Below are 20,197 nucleotides of genomic sequence, written 5' to 3' on the forward strand. Positions count from 1 at the left end.
CTGATCACTGTGTCAGCATTCTTTTTCAATCAGATTCCTTTCTCCTTGCTTGCAACAGTGCATCTTTGGAAGAGGACACTTTAAACATTATTCTTAGTCTGTATTGACATACTTCATTTGGAAGAAACGGCAGCTCTGTTTGTATTGAATGTGGAACAGTTAATCTTATATGTCTAATAGCAAGGCAAATCTTGGTGTGTCTTACTCTTGCTTTTCTCCAAGCTAGAACGCTGCCTTGAGCTGTTTTCTGGTTTGTCATGGTTCTAAGTAGTGATGATTGACGTAGGTGGGAGGGTTGGGGAAGGGAGAGAATAGATTGTTACAGTTGTTTTTATATAAAATTTGAGTGAGTTTTCAGTAAAATTTTCATTAAAAAATCTGGAAAAAAGCAATTTAATGTAAGTAGTATGCTGTCAGTTACTGAAGAATCTTAAGCAAATTGACAGCTTTCATAAACAATTTTCAGTGATCTGGTTTCTTTACACACCAATTTCCATCATACAATTACCAATATTTCTTTGGTATTAGTAACCAGAAGTATGGAGGAACTCCAGTCATCAGTCGTGTGTACCCTTCATATATGGATACATAGACGCATATATGCACATCTTGTTGAACATAGCATGCCGTTCATTCCGATGTTTTACTTGCTAGCTGGAGTGTAAATAGTAATAGAGACGATCTTTGCTTGGTTTTCAAAAAGCAACAATTCTTTTCTTGATGCGATCTGTTGAGATAAAGTAGAGAAGCCAGGGTGAGGACTGAAGTTGCTGGAAAACTTTATTCTTAATCAAGCCTGCCCCATGTGGAGCACCTGTCACTTGAGATACAGTTGTTGGACAAATGCAGCCTTGCAAATGTATTTGAATTCTCTTCCCCTCCAGATAAAGCCTGGATAAACAATCCCTGCATGTGTCACTATCTTCTCCTTCTCTCATACTCAGGTGTGCAAACTTTCCTGTAAATATATTGGTGTTGGATATTCAAGTGAATACTAAACGCTGACTATATTGCCTATTTGTATATAAAGCTTATTCAGTTACCATTTCCAGTGTCATTCCTCCTTGTTTCTTCAATCCTTGGCCCAAATCCCTTAAGGAGTTCTTGCTTCTGTAGTTCTAGATATCCATCTCTGAAAGCTTTATCCGCTTGTATCTGGTTTATCTCCTTTTCAAAAGACAGTCTAACCAGAATTCCCTGAAAATTCTCTTTGGCTTGCCTCCTTATGTAGAGATCAAAATAAATGAGTACTGTAGTTCCTTTGGCAGTCAGTTGTTTTTTTCATGACCTGAGAGTGAGAAGACATGCTTACTGGTGTTGGCAGGGAAGATATTTGGCAGCAGCTCTTCTTTAAACAGTAAAACCTGTGGTAGTTCTTGGAAAGGTAATCTAATAACAGTTTGCCTATGACCTTCGTATAGGTATATCTGTCAATTAGAGCAACAGATCTTTGTGGCAACTGCTGGTGCATATATTCAGCGTGCTAGTTAGCTAGACACAGGAAGTGTCACAAGGTTTCTAAGCCTTTTTCAAGCAACAGCTCTGCAAGACAGCATCTTAAAGCTTTCAAAGCCATTCTTAAAGGTTTTATAGATTACTGATTATCAGAGTGGAGAACTTTACCCAAGAAAAAATGGAAATGTTCTGGAGAATCCTGGAAGTAGGTAGTGTCAGAACTTGAGCTGTGTGTGTATGCATGCATGCTTTGAAGGGTCTTCTGGTACTCACTAGACTTCTCAGCTCTTAACTATCAGTCTTATTCCTCTATGTGGCTTTTGTTCAAATACCAGTACCAGTCAATCCATGGAGATTTCTCGAATTCTTCATATCTAATCAAATGATAGGAGTATCTGTAAGTTCCTAAATAGCAAAACTAATAGCTTCAATTGCCGTTTTCTTCAAAATGCTTTAACGTCTCTGCTCAAAATATTTTGACTCTCCATAAGCTTACTGAAGATAGGTTTTCTTACTATTTCTGTGGCTTTGGGTTTTTTTCCCCTCACAGAGTTCACTGATAAACCAGTGTAAGAAAAGGAATCCTGAAAGATTGCTAGTGGGCTCTGCAAGGAAAGGAAAGGAAAAAAAAGCCAAACAACAAACCCCCTTGTTTTAGCCTCCTCTCCACTGTTAGACTTAGTAAGTTTCAATAAGATATGATATATTCTTGATGAATTTAAGGGTAATGGTTTGGATTTTAAAAAGTCAGATTAGCGTTACTGAAATTGAAACTGGAGTTAATGATGAATCAAAAAATCATGCAACTATATCTGTCACCTTCCTCTTAGGTCGTGTTGAGTACTGTCTTAAAATCACATTGTTTTCTCCCTCCTTCCTATTTAGCAAAAAGGCCACTAGATGTAGCAGTACTTCAGGGCGCATTAATGCTCCACTTGTGCATCTGGATTTGAGTAATCCTCAATGAGAAGAGTGAATGTGAAGCAGAAGAAGTCCTGTAACTATCTGAAACTATTATAGGCAGGAAATCTTTTATGTAATCACTTAAACTTGAGTTACTTGCCCATCAAGTGTTCTGTACCTAACTGGATCAAATGGAATGGTGCTGCAAATCAAATTCTTTCTTATGGATCACTGCCCTTTGTACCTACCACTTGGTGCTTCCGAAAGGGCCAGGTCTGTGTCCTATGTAGAACACTTATCCTCTTCTTCGTGTGTTAGAGCTTCTTGGTTCATGCTGTCCACGCTTATTGACCTTTTTCAGGGTAAATTTACCCCTGTGCCTCAAATGTGTGGTACCTGAGGTGTTGCTTTGAGAGAGCTTTGACTCCCAAGGACCCACTGATCACTAGTTAATTCTGTTGTATACTGTTGATTGTGGTGGTAGGGGTATTTGAAACCATACTGGTAAAACTGAGGTAAGTGGTAATCACAACGCTGAATTTGCAAAGCATTGACCTCAGTATCTTCCTGATACATTTGGCTAAAAAGATTCCACAAGCATACCTCAAATGTTTAAAAGAAGGCCATCCTTCTCTTCAAAGCTCATTTTGAGAAAATCAGGTAGTCAGTATTATATGATCTGATTCCTCTAGTTCTGTGGCAGACAACCACCTTTAAAAACCACCTTAGGATAAATCTGAGGGTATTTACTTTTTAAAACCACCTTAGGATAAACCTGATATATTTACTTATAACATCATCTATCTGTAGGCCAGAAGTACTCTTTAAAATTGATTTGAAAGTTTCTTTTATACTTACTGTCATATATATGTATATATATATATATGACAAATTAAATCTGACCGTAGTCATTTTTTGGCATAAGATATACGCAGTCTAAAAAGCCTAATTTACAAGAAAAATTGCAGGATGTCATTTTACGTATGTCTTCTTGTGAACAGTTCTTAACAAGAAGGACGTGTTTAGCTCTTAGCACTTCGTATTTTGTCAAATAGATGTGATTTTATTTCCTGTGGATCAACTTAAAGGATTGGAATCTGAAATTAGCTAGGGTTGGAAAACTTAAGCTTCTTGGTTAATATCTATTAGAATTATCAAAAAGAGGGATGGAAGGAACCCAATGAGATTGTTAAGTTTCATCTCCCTCTCCCAGGCAACTAAAGGAACACTGAAATTTTGATTGGCAATTATGGATGCAGCAGAGCTGAGCAACTCGGCAACTGGATATAAAAAGAGTAAAGAAGTTTTCCAGTTTTCTGGAGAAATTATCATTCCTTTTAAATTCTTCCATGGAGACTTTGAAAATACCTCTCTTTAATCATATTTCCTCATTTAATTGCCTGCAATGTCAATCACTTGTTTCCCAAATGGTAACTGGCATTCTGGTCTCACTTAGCCTTTAAAACACATTTTAAAACATAACAAAATTGCAGGCTGGCTGTGGCCACAGTACGGTGTAGATACGTTGTCTGTATTTTGTGTAGACACGACTAACTTTTAATCAGCTCGCACGCCAGGTTATAATGCATCTGCAAGCAGCGTGGAAATAAATGTGGTTCCAGAGAGCTGGGAAGATGCCAAGGCAGCTACCTGGAGTTGCGACTGTGCTGTTAAACTTGCTCTGTCCATTATACTTCTGAAGCAGATGGTAGCTTTTTTCTGACTACTGCTGCAAGTAAAGAGCAGATATCTGTAGCTGTCTAAACAGAAGAAAAACAGTAAATCTCTGAACTCACCAACACCAGAATCATTGTCCTTTCTTCTGTGTGTCCAGTCAAATGCATCATTCTACACTATTTTCAGTACAACTACAGTATTTTCAATACTCTGTAAATAGTAAATGACAGATGAAATTTGAGGTTATTGATTATTTATGTATAAATCAATCCCTCCAAGAATATTTGAATGTTAAGAACATATGTGCTTTTCTTTTCAAAATAATAGAATTGGAATGGATTCCTTTCCAGCAAAAATTTCCTGTAGGCTTCCATTGCTTGAGCCACTGCAAATAGACTTTTATTTATTTAAGGAAAAGGAGCAGCTCCTAATATGTTTGTATTTGGTGGTTCTTGCAATAGAGAGGCTAATCTGTCATTTCTTTGTTGTCTGAATGAGAAATAATAGTTGCTTAGGAGATTGTGTTTTTACAGAGATTACGGGTTAGATTATAGTTCACCATTAGTCACAAATAGCTTTTCTTGGACAAGAAACAATTATGGAGGAAGCAATATTTTATAATTCTCCAAACAAAGAACTTCAGAAGCACAGCTGTAGTACAGCTCTGCCATTATGGGGTTGCAGAACAACAAGGAAGTGAAAATTCTGCTCCACCCTGGGGACCTTGGCATTGCATTCCTATGCTGCCTCCTCTGTCACAGGAAGAAAACAGGATTGCCCTTAGGATAGTAAGTTTGAGCGATAAGGGATAGATTTCTTGCTCAGCAGGAGATTATTGCATAAAAGGTCACTTTTGGCATAATGCATATTGATTAATTTCCTAGGAAATAGTGCGCTTGGCTGCTGGGTCTTTCTGAATCTAGAACGCTCAAACATCTGTAAATGAAGGACCTGGGTTTTAGGCTCTTTTCAGTGTGTGCCCCCTAACCGCTACTTCAAGCAAAACTGAAGTAGAGCCATTTTTCATCCTCCAGCAGGATGAATACCCGTAACTGACTGATGAATCCTCAGAAGGTTATTAATTTTGCATTAGTAATGAAATATCACATCATAACAATGATGAATCTTGAAATCTGGTTCTTCTTTCCTTCCTTCCTATCCTGGTCCCAGCCGGATTCTCATTACTGAATAACAGGGTCTCATGTTTGCTAATGCTTCTTTCCTGGAGGCATGAATCTTGCTTTTCTGGCTGTACTGCAGGTGCATTCTCAGCAGGAGGCAGGAAGATTGGACCGTATCAGCTTGCCCTGTGCTTTAGGGGTTACAGTACTCTCCAGGGTACTCAAGCTGAGAAAAACCCAGAGTCTGGATAGCTCACTCCGTTTTACAAGGAAACCTCTAATTGTGAGATGATGTAAGGTTATTATGCAGAAGGTGGCCTCTCTTGCTGGCAGTCATTTATTGAATTTGAGTGGCTGTATCTGCAGACGCTTGCACTGTGTGAGGGGCTGTTGCTTGTTTTATGACGTCCGGATGGCTTTGGGCAGGAGACGAATGCCAAGGGGGCAGTCTGCCTAGGCCGTGGACTATGGATGCTGATGCCTAACTGTTAAACTGGATGGGATTTTTATGAATTGCTCCTAATTTAGGTGCCTATTTCTCTGCTTAGTGAGGCACAAAGCCCATGAACCTGAGCTTTATTTTCTCTTTTTCTGTTCCCTGTCTCACTAATGATGAGAGAGTTGCAAGTTAAATAATGTAAGCTATTTTTAGGGGTGTGACCTCAGAGGCAGATATTCTGCGCATTGAGACTTGCATGATCTTTTTCAGTTACTTGAATGCGTTACTTCCATTGCTGTGGAATGGTTGCGTCTTCATCATGTAAGTGGAGTAACAGAAAAGCTTCTTCTGAGTTTGTATTAGCAGTTTCCTTCCCTCTCTCTTTGTCCCTTAATAGCTATTCCTGGTGCAGCTGATAGGGAAATACTTGTCCAGGTCTGGTCCAGCTCAGAATCTTTAGTAAGATCCAGGAAAAGATACAGGGCTTCAGAGGGGACTTGTAAGAACCCATAAAGGGTTGGGCAACAAACTTCATAATAAAACTCTAGGAATGTGATTCATTTCTGAGCAAAAAATTAGTAAGAGTGACTTGTGCAGTCTCAGTGGAGATCTGGGGAGATGAAAATTTGGAGCACAATCATTGTCATTCGCAAATAATTATATGTAATGGTGCTGGAAGCTGGTGCTGGAAGCTTTGTGCTAGGAATATGCTTCGCTTCAGTCTTGTTTTAACAGGTGTGTCTAAGTGCCAAGTGCTTTTCTCTGCCTAACATTGACCTCAAAGTCATCTGAGATGTTGATAGTTGTATAGACTTTTCTCTGCATGCGCAATCCGTGCTTAAAGAGCTGGGTGAGTACTGGTGTTGGAAGCTCCACCCAATCAATATTGCACTACACTTTCCAAACCTTCTAAGCTTTCATATGGGTTAGTTGTCCTTCTTCAAGCACCTCTCTCTCCCACACAGGCATTTGCATTCCTATACACCCTCTATAACGATACCGTTTTCCTGATTCCTCATTCCCTCTGTGATTTGAGTAGGGAACCGAAGAATCAAAACCCAGTAACATTTGATTGTATTTGGTGATGTATTTACTGCTGTAGACCAATTAATTTTATCCTGAGTAAACAGAAACTGTTCTTACGTTTACCTGTAGCATATAAAAACATAGCTTGGATTTGGAGTTGGTGGGCCTTTTGTTTGTCTCTAAAAGTCAATGAAATGGAGAGGGAAAGGGGAGCAAAGGGTGAATTCTTTTAACAGTGGAAAAAATGAATAAGCTTTGTAGAGACTTTATCAAGATGGGATCATTACAGGAAGTGATGAAATACTGAATTGATAGGATTTTGCTTTGACTTGATTTATCTGAATCCTAATATTCCTTTTAGAGTTTGGCTAGTGAGCTGCTGTTTTTGCCTTTGTAACGAAGGATTTCTCTAGACAGCTTTAGGGCACTGCCACTTCATCCACAGAGCTGTGAGGACTGCCACAAGATAACTAGAGTGCTTTCTTGGGCTGGAGGCTTAGCAATAGTGGTAAACAGCAGGAATCAATGACTGGAGGTGCTAAATATTTAGCATTTAACAAGATAAAAGAGGTGCCTCAATACTCAACTAACAATGTAGCTCAAACCTGGGTTGGAATGTTGAAAATTAATACTAGTTAAGAGCAAGGAGTCAGTTTACAGGAAGCATTTGAAGTTTATGTGGCTCTAGTAAAATGAGACACAAGTGGCAACAGGTATTTTCAAAAGCTGTCAAATCACAGGGATGTCAAGAACATGTGAAATGTAGTCAGGGTTTGCAAAAAAGCTGAAGAGCCTACTTAGGTGATCCCGTGTGGGTTTTCTAAGCCACTTAAGATCTAAACTCGGTTACAAATGTGTCCTGTTGTCCAGAGAAGAGTGCTTAAATAAGTAGATCTCTATAAAATGACATAGTAATCTCTCAGACAATACAAATATCATTCAACCTACTGGTTTATAAAGCTGTACAGACATGTTGCAGAGAGTGTTGCGTTTTTCTTAGCATAACTGCATGTTTTATTTTCAGTCAATAGTATACTTTTAATGCTAAGGTAGATGTTCTTTGTTGCTTTCTTCTTTGCTTTTACTGCCTCTGGAACTGAAAAAATGTTTTTTTTTCTGAATAAGAATCACTGATGTACAGTGCTTCAGTTATGATGTTGTGTGACTAGCAATATAGGTTCCACAGAAGATGAAAGAGGATGCTCTAGTTGTTTCACTTCCAGTTTTAGAGCAGAATGTGACATTCGAAAGCCCTATCTTAAACTGAGGCTTTTGGGTACCCAGGTGCAACAAAGAATGTCCTAAGAATGAGAATAACTTCTTGTCTAGTTTTCTGTCTCAGATTTTGCAGGTATGAAAAGAAATAGATTTTTTTTTTCTTCCCCCCATATCCTGCAGAAAAATCAAACTATTTCTGAATGCCCTTTCCACAGGAAATTGCATAGCTACATTCTTGCTTACCTCCTTATTAAGATTATTTGTTAAATGTAGCTTCCTCTGGAATGGAAATCAACTTTTTAACTAGCTTTCATCACTATCTTGCTAAATAGAAAAGGCCCATTTTAAAGAATAGTTGTGGCTAATCTCATCCTAGAACTTCAGGATGAATCTTCAGACCAGTAAGACAGGAGTGAGTAGGGAAATCTGTATCATTAAACAAAAATCTCTTAGGTCAAGAAATTGGTTTCTGTGAGAAATGGAAACACGCTCCTAGCTGATAAACAAAGCAATAGAAAGTAAAATGAATGGGAATTTAGTTCATGCATCTTCATAAAAGTGGAAAGGTTTGATTCTATTTCCAGATAAGTCAAGAGGGCCGGGTCATCAAGCCAGCATAGGTCTGAAGTGACATAGCTGCTGATTAGCATTAGTGTTGGTGCAACTGTGCAGCAACATGCAGCGCTGTCTCCAGTGTCTCAACACACACTGCGTAATTCCATACATGTTCCCAATGACATTCCAAGCATGTTCCCAATGACTAAAACTCCATCAGCAGATAGGATATTACCTTTTTAGTAGCTTACGTGACTGTTAGGTTGATTGATTTGTAAGCTGCTAGGCACTGTCTTTTATTGTTCTGATGCTGTTTTGATCATGAATGTTGTTTATTTCCATAAGCTGATTTAGGGATTTTTTTATTATTTCTAATGAGCAATCTTGTTTTCTCTTTTTCAGCTTTTCTGGGAGAAGAGGCTACAAGGCCTCAGCGCATCGGATGTCAGTGAACAAATCATAAAATCCATGGAGCTACCCAAAGGTCTTCAAGGTATTGTGTTCACTTGCTGCAGTTGCTTCAGATCCACAAAATTGTTTGTGCTTGAAAAGGACAGAGTTTTTCATGCTCTTAACAAGCTTTCAGTCAGATTAAGTAAACTTCAAATTGTAAATGTTCTTGCTGACAAAATACCTCAGTCTCCAAAACTATGTTTATTTTTAGTTCATTTACGTAGTTAGTATAAACCACACTTCAGAACTGCACTCTTATTGGTGAAAGTTGATCTAAAATATGTTCAAGTCATGGTTCAAAATTAATAACTTTGTTCCACTGCTTGGGAGATTTTCTTGGGAATTTGAGTGTTGTAAAAATCTCCAGTGTTTATTTTCCAGAATTAATTTAATACCTTGTAGTGTTAAAACAAAGACTCTGCTGGTGTGGATTAATACCATGGAGCTGCAAAGAAACTATTTCAATATGTGACTGATAAATTTATGATGTGATCATCTTGATTAAAAAATTGATGATCTTGTAATTGTTAGTGTAAGCAAAAAACCTAGCCAATTTTAGAAATGAGATGCCTTTTGAAATGCTAACTTACACTTAAATGAGAACTGTGTTATTACAAAGCCATTTTTAAGAACTTGCATTTAACTGTTCAGATTACACAATTGTGTATCCAGTGGCAATTATATCATGAGTGTACATAACCTTACAAACTGAGAAGAGCTCTGCCCCTGGAAGTTACGTATGAAGTGGGAATGGTAACTATTCAGTTATCTTTGTTTTAGGAGTTGGCCCAGGTAACAATGATGATACCCTCTTATCAGCTGTTGCTAGTGCTTTGCACACCAGTTCTGCACCTATCACGGGGCAGCTCTCTGCAGCTGTTGAGAAGAACCCAGCCGTCTGGCTTAATACATCTCAACCCCTCTGCAAAGCTTTCATAGTCACAGATGATGACATTAGGTAAGTTTCATACAGTCTTCAGTAGAACAAAAAGCAAGTTCAATTGAAGTAGATTCCTTCCTGGCTCAGTGCAGTCCTGGAGATAAGGGAAGAGAAGTGTGAACATTTTGCTTGTACCTGTTGCTTAGTTCAGTAACTTGAAAAAATTAAAACCTGGTTTTTTTCTTTGTGGTCAAAATAGTAATATAAAATATTCGTGAAGGTATGAGTCATAATCCACATTTTCTTTCCCAAGAGAGTGCCCTGAATATTAAGCTATAGTCATGATTAATATTGGGTTTCTTCCTTCCCATTTCTGGTTTGGTCAAGTTAATATGTTGATCTTAGTTAAAAAGTAAGAAATTTCAGTAAAGGAGAATAAAAATATTCCCCCAGAGCATGTAGCTTTGCGCCTAATTTACTCTTAAAGTGGGAGATTGGGATATGATGTGAAGAGCACAGATAAATCTATTAACAAACGGGCAAAGATTTTGTTTTTTAACAGTTGCACTGTTAATTTTCTTTTCAAAGAAAGACTCATCCTTTTTTGGGTACTAAAAGCAGGGGCTTCAGCACTGAATTTCAAGGTTAGGACTGAGTGAAGAGAGCAATTTCTTGTTGCATTGACTAGTTGCCAGAGTGTGGCAAGACAGGGGACACAATCCTGTCATCCAATTTTTTTTTGGTATTGCTTAGCATGAATCAACACATGGGCTGAACACTGCTTTTAGTATCACATTTTTAGTTAAATTCTAGGTTGCATAGGGAATCTGAAGACCAAACTTGGATTTTGCCACTTAGTGAGATTCACTCGGCACCAAAGTCCACTACTATCACATTCTTTTCTAAGCCCTAGATGGCTAGCTGAAGCTTCTGCAGAGCTAATGTTAACGTATAAAATTATCTGATTCCCAGTCTTTTGCTTAGGGATTTACTTTGCTTTATTTTCTTAAACATCAGCTTGAAATGCAGAAAGTAAACTCTTCTTGCTTTGTTACAGAAAGTTACAGAGCAGTATGAGAAACTTTCTTAGCATGTTTGACAATGTTTGTTATTTACTGGAAACAAAATTCCTTTTTTGCCTTTTCAGTCATTCAGTTGTTTTCACAAAGCAGATTCTGAATTTGATGTGAGACAGTACTGGCATCTCAGGAAGGACGCAGATTCTGAACTGGAGCAGCATGAATACACTGCCAGTTCGGTGTCTCTTCTGGTTCATGACTTCGTAGGCAGCTCACTATAAAAAGGATTAAATATTCTTAGAAGTTACCTTTTTCATACTGTTTGTGTGAAGCTGGCTTTCATTTTAAGACCATCCAGAAAACACATTGCATGAAGAAGTAGTATCAGAATACGGCACCCGTTTTTACTAAGGAAAGCAGTACAATTGCTTTCTGAACTTACATAATGGTAAGGAAAAGTCTGGCATTGGGGATATCTGGTCAGGTGCCAGCATATATTCTTTTGTACTATAAATTCTTCAGGGAGATCATAGCAGTTGTTTATGTCTAATAAAATAGCTGTCAGCTTGACTCATGTTTAACTTGAAGTATTCCTGGTCATGTAATGATGGTGAATCTCTTTCATAATCAGAGTAAAATGCAAAATTTCCTCTTTTGGTTCAGCACATTCACTGGGAAAACATTAAATAACCTCCTATAAATGCATGGTTAAAAAACAACTGTGCTTCCTTATCACTAGGGACAAGCACCTATTTTTTTTTTCAGTTGTGGGATACACCTTCTGAATAGTTCTGGGCTTCTTAATGCTAGTCCTGTGAAAGGTAAGTATGAGTATGGTGAGGTTCCTGGTGGTCTTTACATCCACATCTTAGCCTTCTGAGGCAGGCTTTTAGAATTCCCTATTAACTGTCTTCTCTCATACTGAGTCTGTGAGATCAGTTATCTTGAGACTGCTACTTTGCAGCTTCTGTTTGTAGCTTCTTTCCTGACAAGCATCTGGTTATGTTCTTTGCAACTGCACTGTTGAGTTGCCTCCATTTCCATGAAAGGCTAAGATTGACAACCTTTGTGTCTCTGCTAGATAAATGCTTTAACCAGTTTCTTTTGGGATGAACCGGGGAATGGTATCTTCTGAAAACAACAAATAGGTGGAATGTTTTTTCTAGTTGTGCTTAGGTGGATGAAGTTTTGCAATGTATTATAAAATTCATTTGTGACTCATAGCTCTGTTCTGCTTCATAGTCCAGTCTGTCATTCTTTTCAAATGTCTCTCTTTTTAGTGGGATTTTCTAAAGCTTATAGTTTTCAGGGGATTTTTTTTCCTAAAGCATGTAAGTCTTTTCTGAAAATCCCACCTTTCAGTTTTCAACAGCCCTTTCTCTTGCTCGGTCTAGGTTCTTTGCTGAGCACTTACCATCACCCAGTAGGTTTTGTTCCTGAGCTTTCTTGGGTACCTTGACAATTGCCCTTTGCAAATAGCATGGTAATGGGACTTCTGCTTTTTCTTATGGGTAGCCATAACCTGTTAAATTTACCGAAGCATAGCAATTAATGTGGTATGTCTGGCTGTGTCATGCTCTGCACAGTAGTGGGTAAGAAAAAGAACCTGTTAATCTGTCCAAAAACTAAGCTGTATTTACCATGAGACAGGAATGGAGAGTAATCCAAGTTTAATGCTCTCTAAGTTTATTTGGCATGGGTTTAAGACTGTCTTAATCTTAAGCTGTATGATCCTTGATCATAGACATAGATCCTTGATCCTATGATCCTTGATCATAGACAGCTGTAGCTTAGTCCCTCGCAATATTCCTCAATACCCTACAGAAATCTCACTTTCAGTATGACAGACCAAAGCCACAAGAACTATAATGTGCCAAAGGAAGAAAATGAGAGACTGAGAATGTTTCCACAGTCTGAGATCTCCTCAGGAATAAGAAAATTGTGAGGTAAAGTGATGTGTGTTGCAGGGAGGTAAAACTCTAAATAATCCTTATCAATCTTGGCTATGAGATAAACTTTCTGACCCCAGATCTAAAGACGAATTTAATACAGAGTATGTCAGGAAAGCATGGTAACTAGGTGTCGTGGTTTAACCTGGCAGGCAGCCAAATACCACGCAGCCGCTCACGCACTCCCCCCACCCCCAGCGGGACGGGGAGAGAATCGGAAGGGTAAGAGTGAGAAAAACTCGTGGGTTGAGATAAAGACAGTTTAATAGAACAGGGAAAAAAAGGGAAAATAATAATGATAATGATAAAATATAGAAAATGAGTGATGCACAATGCAATTGCTCACCACCCGCGCTGACCGATAACCAAGTAGCGATCGGTACTTCCTGGATCACGCCTACCCTTCATATACTGAGCATGACGTCACATGGTATGGAATACCCCATTGGCCAGCTGGGCTGGCTGTCCTGATTATGTTCCCTCCCATCTCGTGTACCTAGCTCAGTCAGTAGGCACGGGAGCTGTCCTTGGACTAGGAGGGCACTTAGCAACAACTGAAAACATCAGGGTGTTATCAACATTCTCCTCATACTAAATCCAAAACACAGCACTAGGAAGAAATTTAACCCTATCCCAGCCGAAACCAGGACACTAGGCATCTGAGAATTTCTGTAATTACCATTTAGAGTATGCTGTCCTAACAGTGGTTAATTTCTGCTGAGAAGGAGGGAGGAGGTGGGAAAGATCTATTGGAAGTGATGTGTTGGAGAGGTGTATGTTTGGGGGGGAATGAGCATATGCCCCTAAACCTGGGTTTAATATAATACAGCAAACACAGTCAACATACTAGTAATTAATTCTCCTTTCAGCAGTGCATCTCAGATCTGGTTAGTGGAAGACTTCTGGAATCCGTGCTGCTTAGAAGCTCTAGAGTATGTTTTTCATAAAAACAGAGTAAATGTTACTGTAAGCACTTATGGTGATAGTTCTCGATTAGAGTGTCTCCAAAAAATACTATATTTAAATGTGCTGGAAGAGCAGGGGAAAAGGGGTGTTACCTCCTGCCTGACATTCAGGGAGGTGGAACTGGTGTTCAGACAAGGACAAGTTGGTTCTGTGGACTTTTCCCATCTAATCTGACACCAATCTTAAATGTAAAGATACCTTTGTGTTTCTGCTGCAGCTAAATGCTATTGCTAGAGCTATACACATTTTTTTATTTTGAAGACAGAGTAGATATTGCAGTGCCAGCACATAAGGAACTCAATCAAATGGAGCCTGAATACATTTAGCAATGTAGAAAAATAGATGGAGAAATCAGAGGGGAGGTTGGCACAGTATCATCGTTTGATTGCATATAGTAGTGTGGAATCACACTTGTCTTTAAAGCATGCACACATCACTTAGTTGTGTGGGCTGAGAAGAGTGCAAGTAGTGAGGACAAATAAAATCGTTCTAAGCACTAAGGAAATCATCTGAATGCAGAGGTATACACAATCGTGTTGTGTAAAGCAGTTCTCCACTGAAAATAAGGTCAGAATTGGAATTAGAGGCTTGTGGATTTCTGTATTAGGAGTAACGTGTCTTTAATTTTAGCTTGCTTTCGAAGGCAGTAGTACTTAAACTAAAGGATGAGGATTGTGCCTTGCTGGGAGGAAGGCTGAAAAGAGCACATGGCCAGGGAGCTGCTTAGCAGCGAGTGATGCAGCTGGGGAGGTGAGAAGGACCAGCACAGGCTGCTGCTGTGTGGGAGCTCCATCGCCAGGATGGTGCCGGGGAGCTGTGGAGCTGAAGGGCTGAGGGTAGGTAGCAAAGAGTGGGCACTTGTGAGCAGCACGCTTGCCTTCCCTGGCAGCACTGCTAACCCTGTTGACTTAATGGGCTAAAGCAGTTTTACTAACTATTGCTGTGATAAATTAGCATAAGAAGTCAAATTAATCAAACTGAATGGAGATACTCTAAGTCTTAGAGTTTTACTTAGTGTTAAAGATGAGCACTTTATTAGTAGTGTTTTCTTGCTGTTGGTTCTTAAACATTTGCTCTTGGTAGTTCATGTGCTTTAAAAGTCATATTGTATAAAGAGAGCTATGTTTTTAATACTTAAAAACTCTGTTTGCTAGAAGACCAAACTCTTCAGGACTGGGAGTGCTGTGAATTATTTTTTGGTTGTTGCTCCCTGGGAGATCAGCTAGCTGGCTGAAAATTTGGAAATGAGGTAACTGGGGAAAGCTATGTCTTCATGTGAGTTTGGGAAGCAAAACCTGGGAGTAACCTCTGGAGAAGGCCACATACACTGTAAATAGGGAACCTGGGCCCTTAAAAACAGAATCTAGTCCGAGATACAGAAAACTGGCTCTCAGTTCTGTGTATTGTAAGAGTTAAATACTATGGTCATATGTCCGAGATGGTAGGAAGGGGCTTGTTACAAATCAGGATAACGATTCTGAAATCTAGGACAGGCAGAGCTTACGCTTCAGCATGTTTTTCAAAATTTCATCAACATAGTTAAGTACATTTAAAAGAAGATCTCAAATAAAGGAACCTAATGAGGTGATAAAGCTTATGATTGTTTTGTGCCCGACTCCTCAAAGTTGATATATAAGATACTTGCTGGCCTTTATATTAGATTCTATGTCTCTGGACAACAGACTCACTGAAGAGCAAAGCAGGGGAGGGCCTTGTAGCACCAAGAAGGAAAGTGCTTTAAGTGCTTAACTTTTTGCATGGTTTCTGGCAAAGTGCATTCTCTGATACACATTGATGTTATGAAATATTCACAGCCTGGAATGGGCCTCCTTTCTCTCCCAGCTCAGCTGTTCATGGCTTAATTCAATTAATGAATTTGCTACTCTGACTTTTTTTTCTCCTTTGTCACACAGGTTCTGAAAAAGATAAGGCATCTTTGTTTTTGTTCGGGTCTCTGCCCCGGGGTTTGAAAGATCACTCTCTAGGCATTGAAAGTTAACAGCTCTGGGACAGTAAGCTGTATTTTGAAGATAGAAAACAAGGATACAAAACAGCTGGAAGATAGAAAACAAGTTCTGTACTGAACTGCTAGCTTGTTCTTTTTTTAGTTCCTTTTGCTATCTCTGTCAGCAGCCAGCTTCCTCTGAAGTACTTAGGAGTGCTGGCTGGTTGCAGCCGTAGAACTGAACAGCCTTTGAGGCCGGTGCTCCTCAGAGGCTTCTGGCTTCTGTGGAGCATGTGGGATACCACTCCTGCTCTTCTAAGTTTTGATGTTCTTTGTATCTGTCCTGCTATCCTAAATAGCCACAGGGAGTTTGCGGCACTAATGAATGTTTTCCTGTGCCTGCTTCTGATTAGTTCTGGCCATTTTTAAGCATATATTTTGTTTAAAGATGTTCTTTTTTGGCAAACATAGCTTGATAGAACAAGTGGATTTTCATGTAAAAAAAACCCTGGGTCTGATGCAAAATTTGTGTTCTCCTGGGAAAATCTTAAAAGAAGACTTTTTGTTTTCTGGTAACATTTGAAAGCTAAATACTACCTTCCAAACTAAACATTGAATCAAAATATCTTAAATTTATATTGATATCGAGGTAATATTTTTGAATTAACTTTCCCCAGGGAAACAAACTTGTGTTTCAGCAGAAGTTGTTGCCATCTTAAATGCATCACTGACTGGTAGATAAGACTGAATAGATAGGTAGGAGTAATTAAATAAATAAATGGAAACAGTGAAGATCCTTGAGGTTCTTCCCCTGCACACGCACTGTGTGGGACTTGGAGTTGGTTCTTTGAGCACTTAGAAACCTACGCAGTATCCCACCGTCTTGTAAAGGTGCTCCTGGTGTACACACCCTTACACTGGGAAAGAGGGAGATTGCCTCAGATCTCCTTTACAATGCTCATGACGGGAATCGCCTGCTATGATTTTCAGTGATCTACCCTAAAATGTCTCTGCAAAAAAAAAAAAAAAAAAAAAAAAGCCAGTCTGACAAAGATAATCCAGTGGAATGTTGCTCCATTAACTTTCTGTTTGGTCTTTTCAAGTATCTAATCTGAGAGTGGAAGATCATATGTCACATTCAATCCTTCTGTCTCTGTATGAGGGAAAGTAGACCATGCACGCTAAACCAGAGAGGTTTCTGGCTCAGTGCTCTCAGTTTTAGCGACAAGCACTATCTGTGTGCATGTGTAGGTGCAAAGGTAATAGAACTAATCAATAAGGATTTAGAGAGGTGGTCGATGCCCCAAGCCCATCACTGTTTAAGAGGCATTTGGACAATGCCCTTAATAATACGCTTTAACTTTTGGTAGAATCTGGAGGGGTCAGGCACTCATCATTGGACTAGATGATCGTTGTAGGTCCCTTCCAGCTGGAACTATTCTATCGTATTCTGTTCTAAGTAAAAATAAGAGTTGAGAAACCAGTCCTGAGTCATTGTTTATGCAGTTGTGCTCCCAACCTACTAGTATACTTGAAGGATTGACGTTTCTGCCCCTTCTCCCTTCTCTCCCTTCAGAAAACAAGAAGAGCGGGTGCAACAAGTGCGTAAAAAACTGGAGGAAGCACTAATGGCAGACATTTTGTCACGAGCGGCTGATACAACAAAAGATCTAGATGTAGAAATGGATAATGGAGATGAAGCATAAAAAGAAATCAGGTGAGTCAGATCTCCTGGAGGCACACTCAGAGATTTACCTGTCTCAGCTGCTGGCAATCACTCAGTGGTCATTCGGTGGACAGTAGTATATCACACACAAGCAGCCCTGCTTTCTCCCCGCATGCATGTTAGCTGACATGCACTAGATCAGCAGAACACTAGGGTGATTTTGCATATATAGACATGAACGTCCTCACATTAAATGCTAGGCAGATCACCAGGGAGGAAAAAACGGTGTTATTCATCCTTTGCAGCGAAGACCCAGTCTCCAGAAATGATTGCAGGTATATTTTCTGGCACTTAATACTTGATGTGAAACTGGGGTAAAGCAATCAAAGTAACTGGCCTTTTTCTGTTCTTCAAAATTCAATTTAGTAAAATTACATAACAAGGTCCTGAAACTTTTCTATTTATTTTTAAATGGATAATACCTCTAAAAATTAATTTTCCAAGGCATCTTCTTGTATCTTACACCTGTTTACAGTACTGATCTGTGGATTTGCCAAACACTGTCTTAAAAAATATTTTTCATTTTTTAATCATCTGCAGAAGAATGGCAGTTCTTTCTCTTGTTTCCATTGAGCTCCGAGTGCTCATTTATGAAAGTGCACAGCTTTGAGATCTGACCTTTTCATAAGGAGTTAGCAGAAGTTTTAACAACTAAGAATTCTGTCTGGAGATGGTTGTGTAATTTTAAAGGAATTAATTTCATTTTTTTGTTCTGGAGTTACTACCCACAAGGGAAAAGAATATATGTATTTCCTATTTGACAGGTACAAAGGAGTTAACTTTTATACCGCTATGAATACTATGTTCAGGTAACTTGAAGGCATAAGGTGGAAGTTTCCAGGCTGTGACCTGCTTTAGCAAGGCTGCTGAACATTCAAACTGGTATTCAACCCATAGCATAGAGTGGTAATTCCGTGGCATTTTGGCTCCCCCCTATATGAAGAATATGAGCCTGGTGCACCCAACAGCCAGATGTTATTCTTGCACTCAGTATCTGGACTGCGCGCTGGGTTAGTGCTTCAGATACAAGGGTGCGTTGCTTGAGTAAATTCTTACAATTAGAAACAAAATGTATTTGTAATGTACCCACCAGCCCCTGAATACCTATGTTTCTAATGCACAGTCATTTTTATTTCTTACAATGTCAGTGCAGCATAAAGGGAAATTTGATCTTTAAGTTGTGGACAAGAGCTATTTGCCAGTGTTGTTTAGTACACTTAACAGGCCAGTAATCTTGATGTTTTCCAGGCTACTGGAATCTTTTAATTACTCTAAGTTACAGCTATTTACTATTAAACTCTTAATCCCTGAGTATTTCTCCTATAAAAGTCTAATTATGGATAACTTTAAAGGAGTCAAGAAAGAGCATTGTTTTAAGATGTGAAATTTCAGACCTTTACCATTTTAGAATCAAATTGTTGATTTGATTTTTTTTAATTTAGTATAAAATAATTATTTTGTAATGGAGTCATACAACATTTATTTATTTTTGCACTGGTACTGTGGTTCTCTGCAGAAATCAATTGGATCAGTAGAACTTGAGTTTCACCAACTTGTGAACTCGTTACCTATTTACATGGACATAGCCAGTGCACATGTAAATGTACATGTGTTGGCTATGTTCTATAAAACTGCTTTTTTTGCCCCAGTGGCTTTAATTATAGACTTGAACAAGATTTTTGTGGATTAGTTAATGTAAAATAGCTTGAAAGATGCAAGTTTTTTTCCTTTATACAGAATAATGTTCCGGTATGGTCTTTTATGTTAAGAAACTTTTTATGTACACATTATGCTGTATTTAAAAAACAAGAATTCAGAAAGTGATTTAAGGCTGTAATGAAGTACTGCAGAAGCCTGGGTAATGTGCCAGGAGGGGGCGTGGTGAAAGAGGCTGGATGTTAAAAGCATGTTACGTATGCGGGTTGCGCTTAGTGAAAAAGTAACTAGGCATCTGTGGGACTCTTAACAGCTGAGTAGCCACTTACATTGTATTAATTTTTTTGTTACCCACTTATGAACTATTTATGTTGTGCTCTTAATACGGAACTGAAACACAGCTATACCTGCTCCAGCAAAGTCATTCTAATTGATGCGACCATCAGCCTTTACTTTTCCAAAAGGGATTATTTCTTTCTCTCTTACAGGTACTTTTAACTGACTTGTCCCAGGAGGAACTTCCTAAAAGACAGAGGCACTTTCTCCTTCGGTCTTTCGTTATAAGAAGAAATGGACCCATGCACATTTATATAGCTTTCTAATAGCATTAAAACCAATGCCTTTTTTAGACTCCTATTTTTGATGTATATATCTTATTTGAAAAGCAACTTTATTTTGTGTCCTATGACTTAAAGTCCTTTTTTAAGTATCAAACGTTACCCTTAATCTAAAGCTGAGCTTTTGATGCCAGGTTGCAAACCTACTGGAATTATATTGCCTGTACTAAATATTTGTTTTTCCTGTGGTTTTTAGTAAGGATGGATCAGGAGAACAGAATGATTTCCCAATTAAAGATTATTGTGACTCTGTATATAAACAGATTTTTATACCTATGGGTGAAAACACCTGTACATTCTTCCGTCATCACTGTAAAGATAAATAAATGATTATATTCCAAGCAGTTGAAAACTTGTTGTGTTGTGGATAGAGTAAGCAAAGAATGTCACTGCTCGTATTTCCGTGTTCCCTCGGCCAGATACTGGGTAGGCTGGGAAAAGCGTGTCTCCACAAGTGCTGTCTTTGCCCAGAGCACTGCCTCAGGAAATCTGGCTGAACTCAGGAGCAGTTGTGGATTTTTTAGCCGAGGTGAAGTACAATTGCATATTTCCTTTGAAAGGAAGACTGCTAAAAATAAGTAGCCAGCATGAC

General features: G+C 38.8%; 1 protein-coding gene and 1 long non-coding RNA gene across 2 annotated transcripts in view; both read left to right on the forward strand.

Annotated features, from left to right (window-relative positions):
* LOC142074921 (methyl-CpG-binding domain protein 2) overlaps positions 1 to 19,946 on the forward strand; it is a 41,690-nt gene extending 21,744 nt beyond the window's left edge. Inside the window, exons 4-7 of the mRNA XM_075135927.1 lie at positions 8,797 to 8,887; positions 9,628 to 9,805; positions 17,183 to 17,323; positions 19,477 to 19,946. Of these exons, the coding sequence (XP_074992028.1) occupies positions 8,797 to 8,887; positions 9,628 to 9,805; positions 17,183 to 17,312 (399 nt within the window). The 3' untranslated portion in view covers positions 17,313 to 17,323; positions 19,477 to 19,946. The remainder of the gene's footprint in view (positions 1 to 8,796; positions 8,888 to 9,627; positions 9,806 to 17,182; positions 17,324 to 19,476) is intronic.
* LOC142074923 (uncharacterized) lies at positions 12,203 to 14,569 on the forward strand. Its single transcript, XR_012670760.1, has 3 exons — positions 12,203 to 12,229; positions 12,586 to 12,825; positions 13,351 to 14,569. It is a non-coding gene; the product is annotated as an uncharacterized LOC142074923 (long non-coding RNA).
* Positions 19,947 to 20,197: the final 251 nt, after the last annotated feature.

The sequence above is a fragment of the Calonectris borealis genome, chromosome W, assembly GCF_964195595.1.
Source record: "Calonectris borealis chromosome W, bCalBor7.hap1.2, whole genome shotgun sequence".
Lineage (NCBI taxonomy): Eukaryota > Metazoa > Chordata > Aves > Procellariiformes > Procellariidae > Calonectris > Calonectris borealis.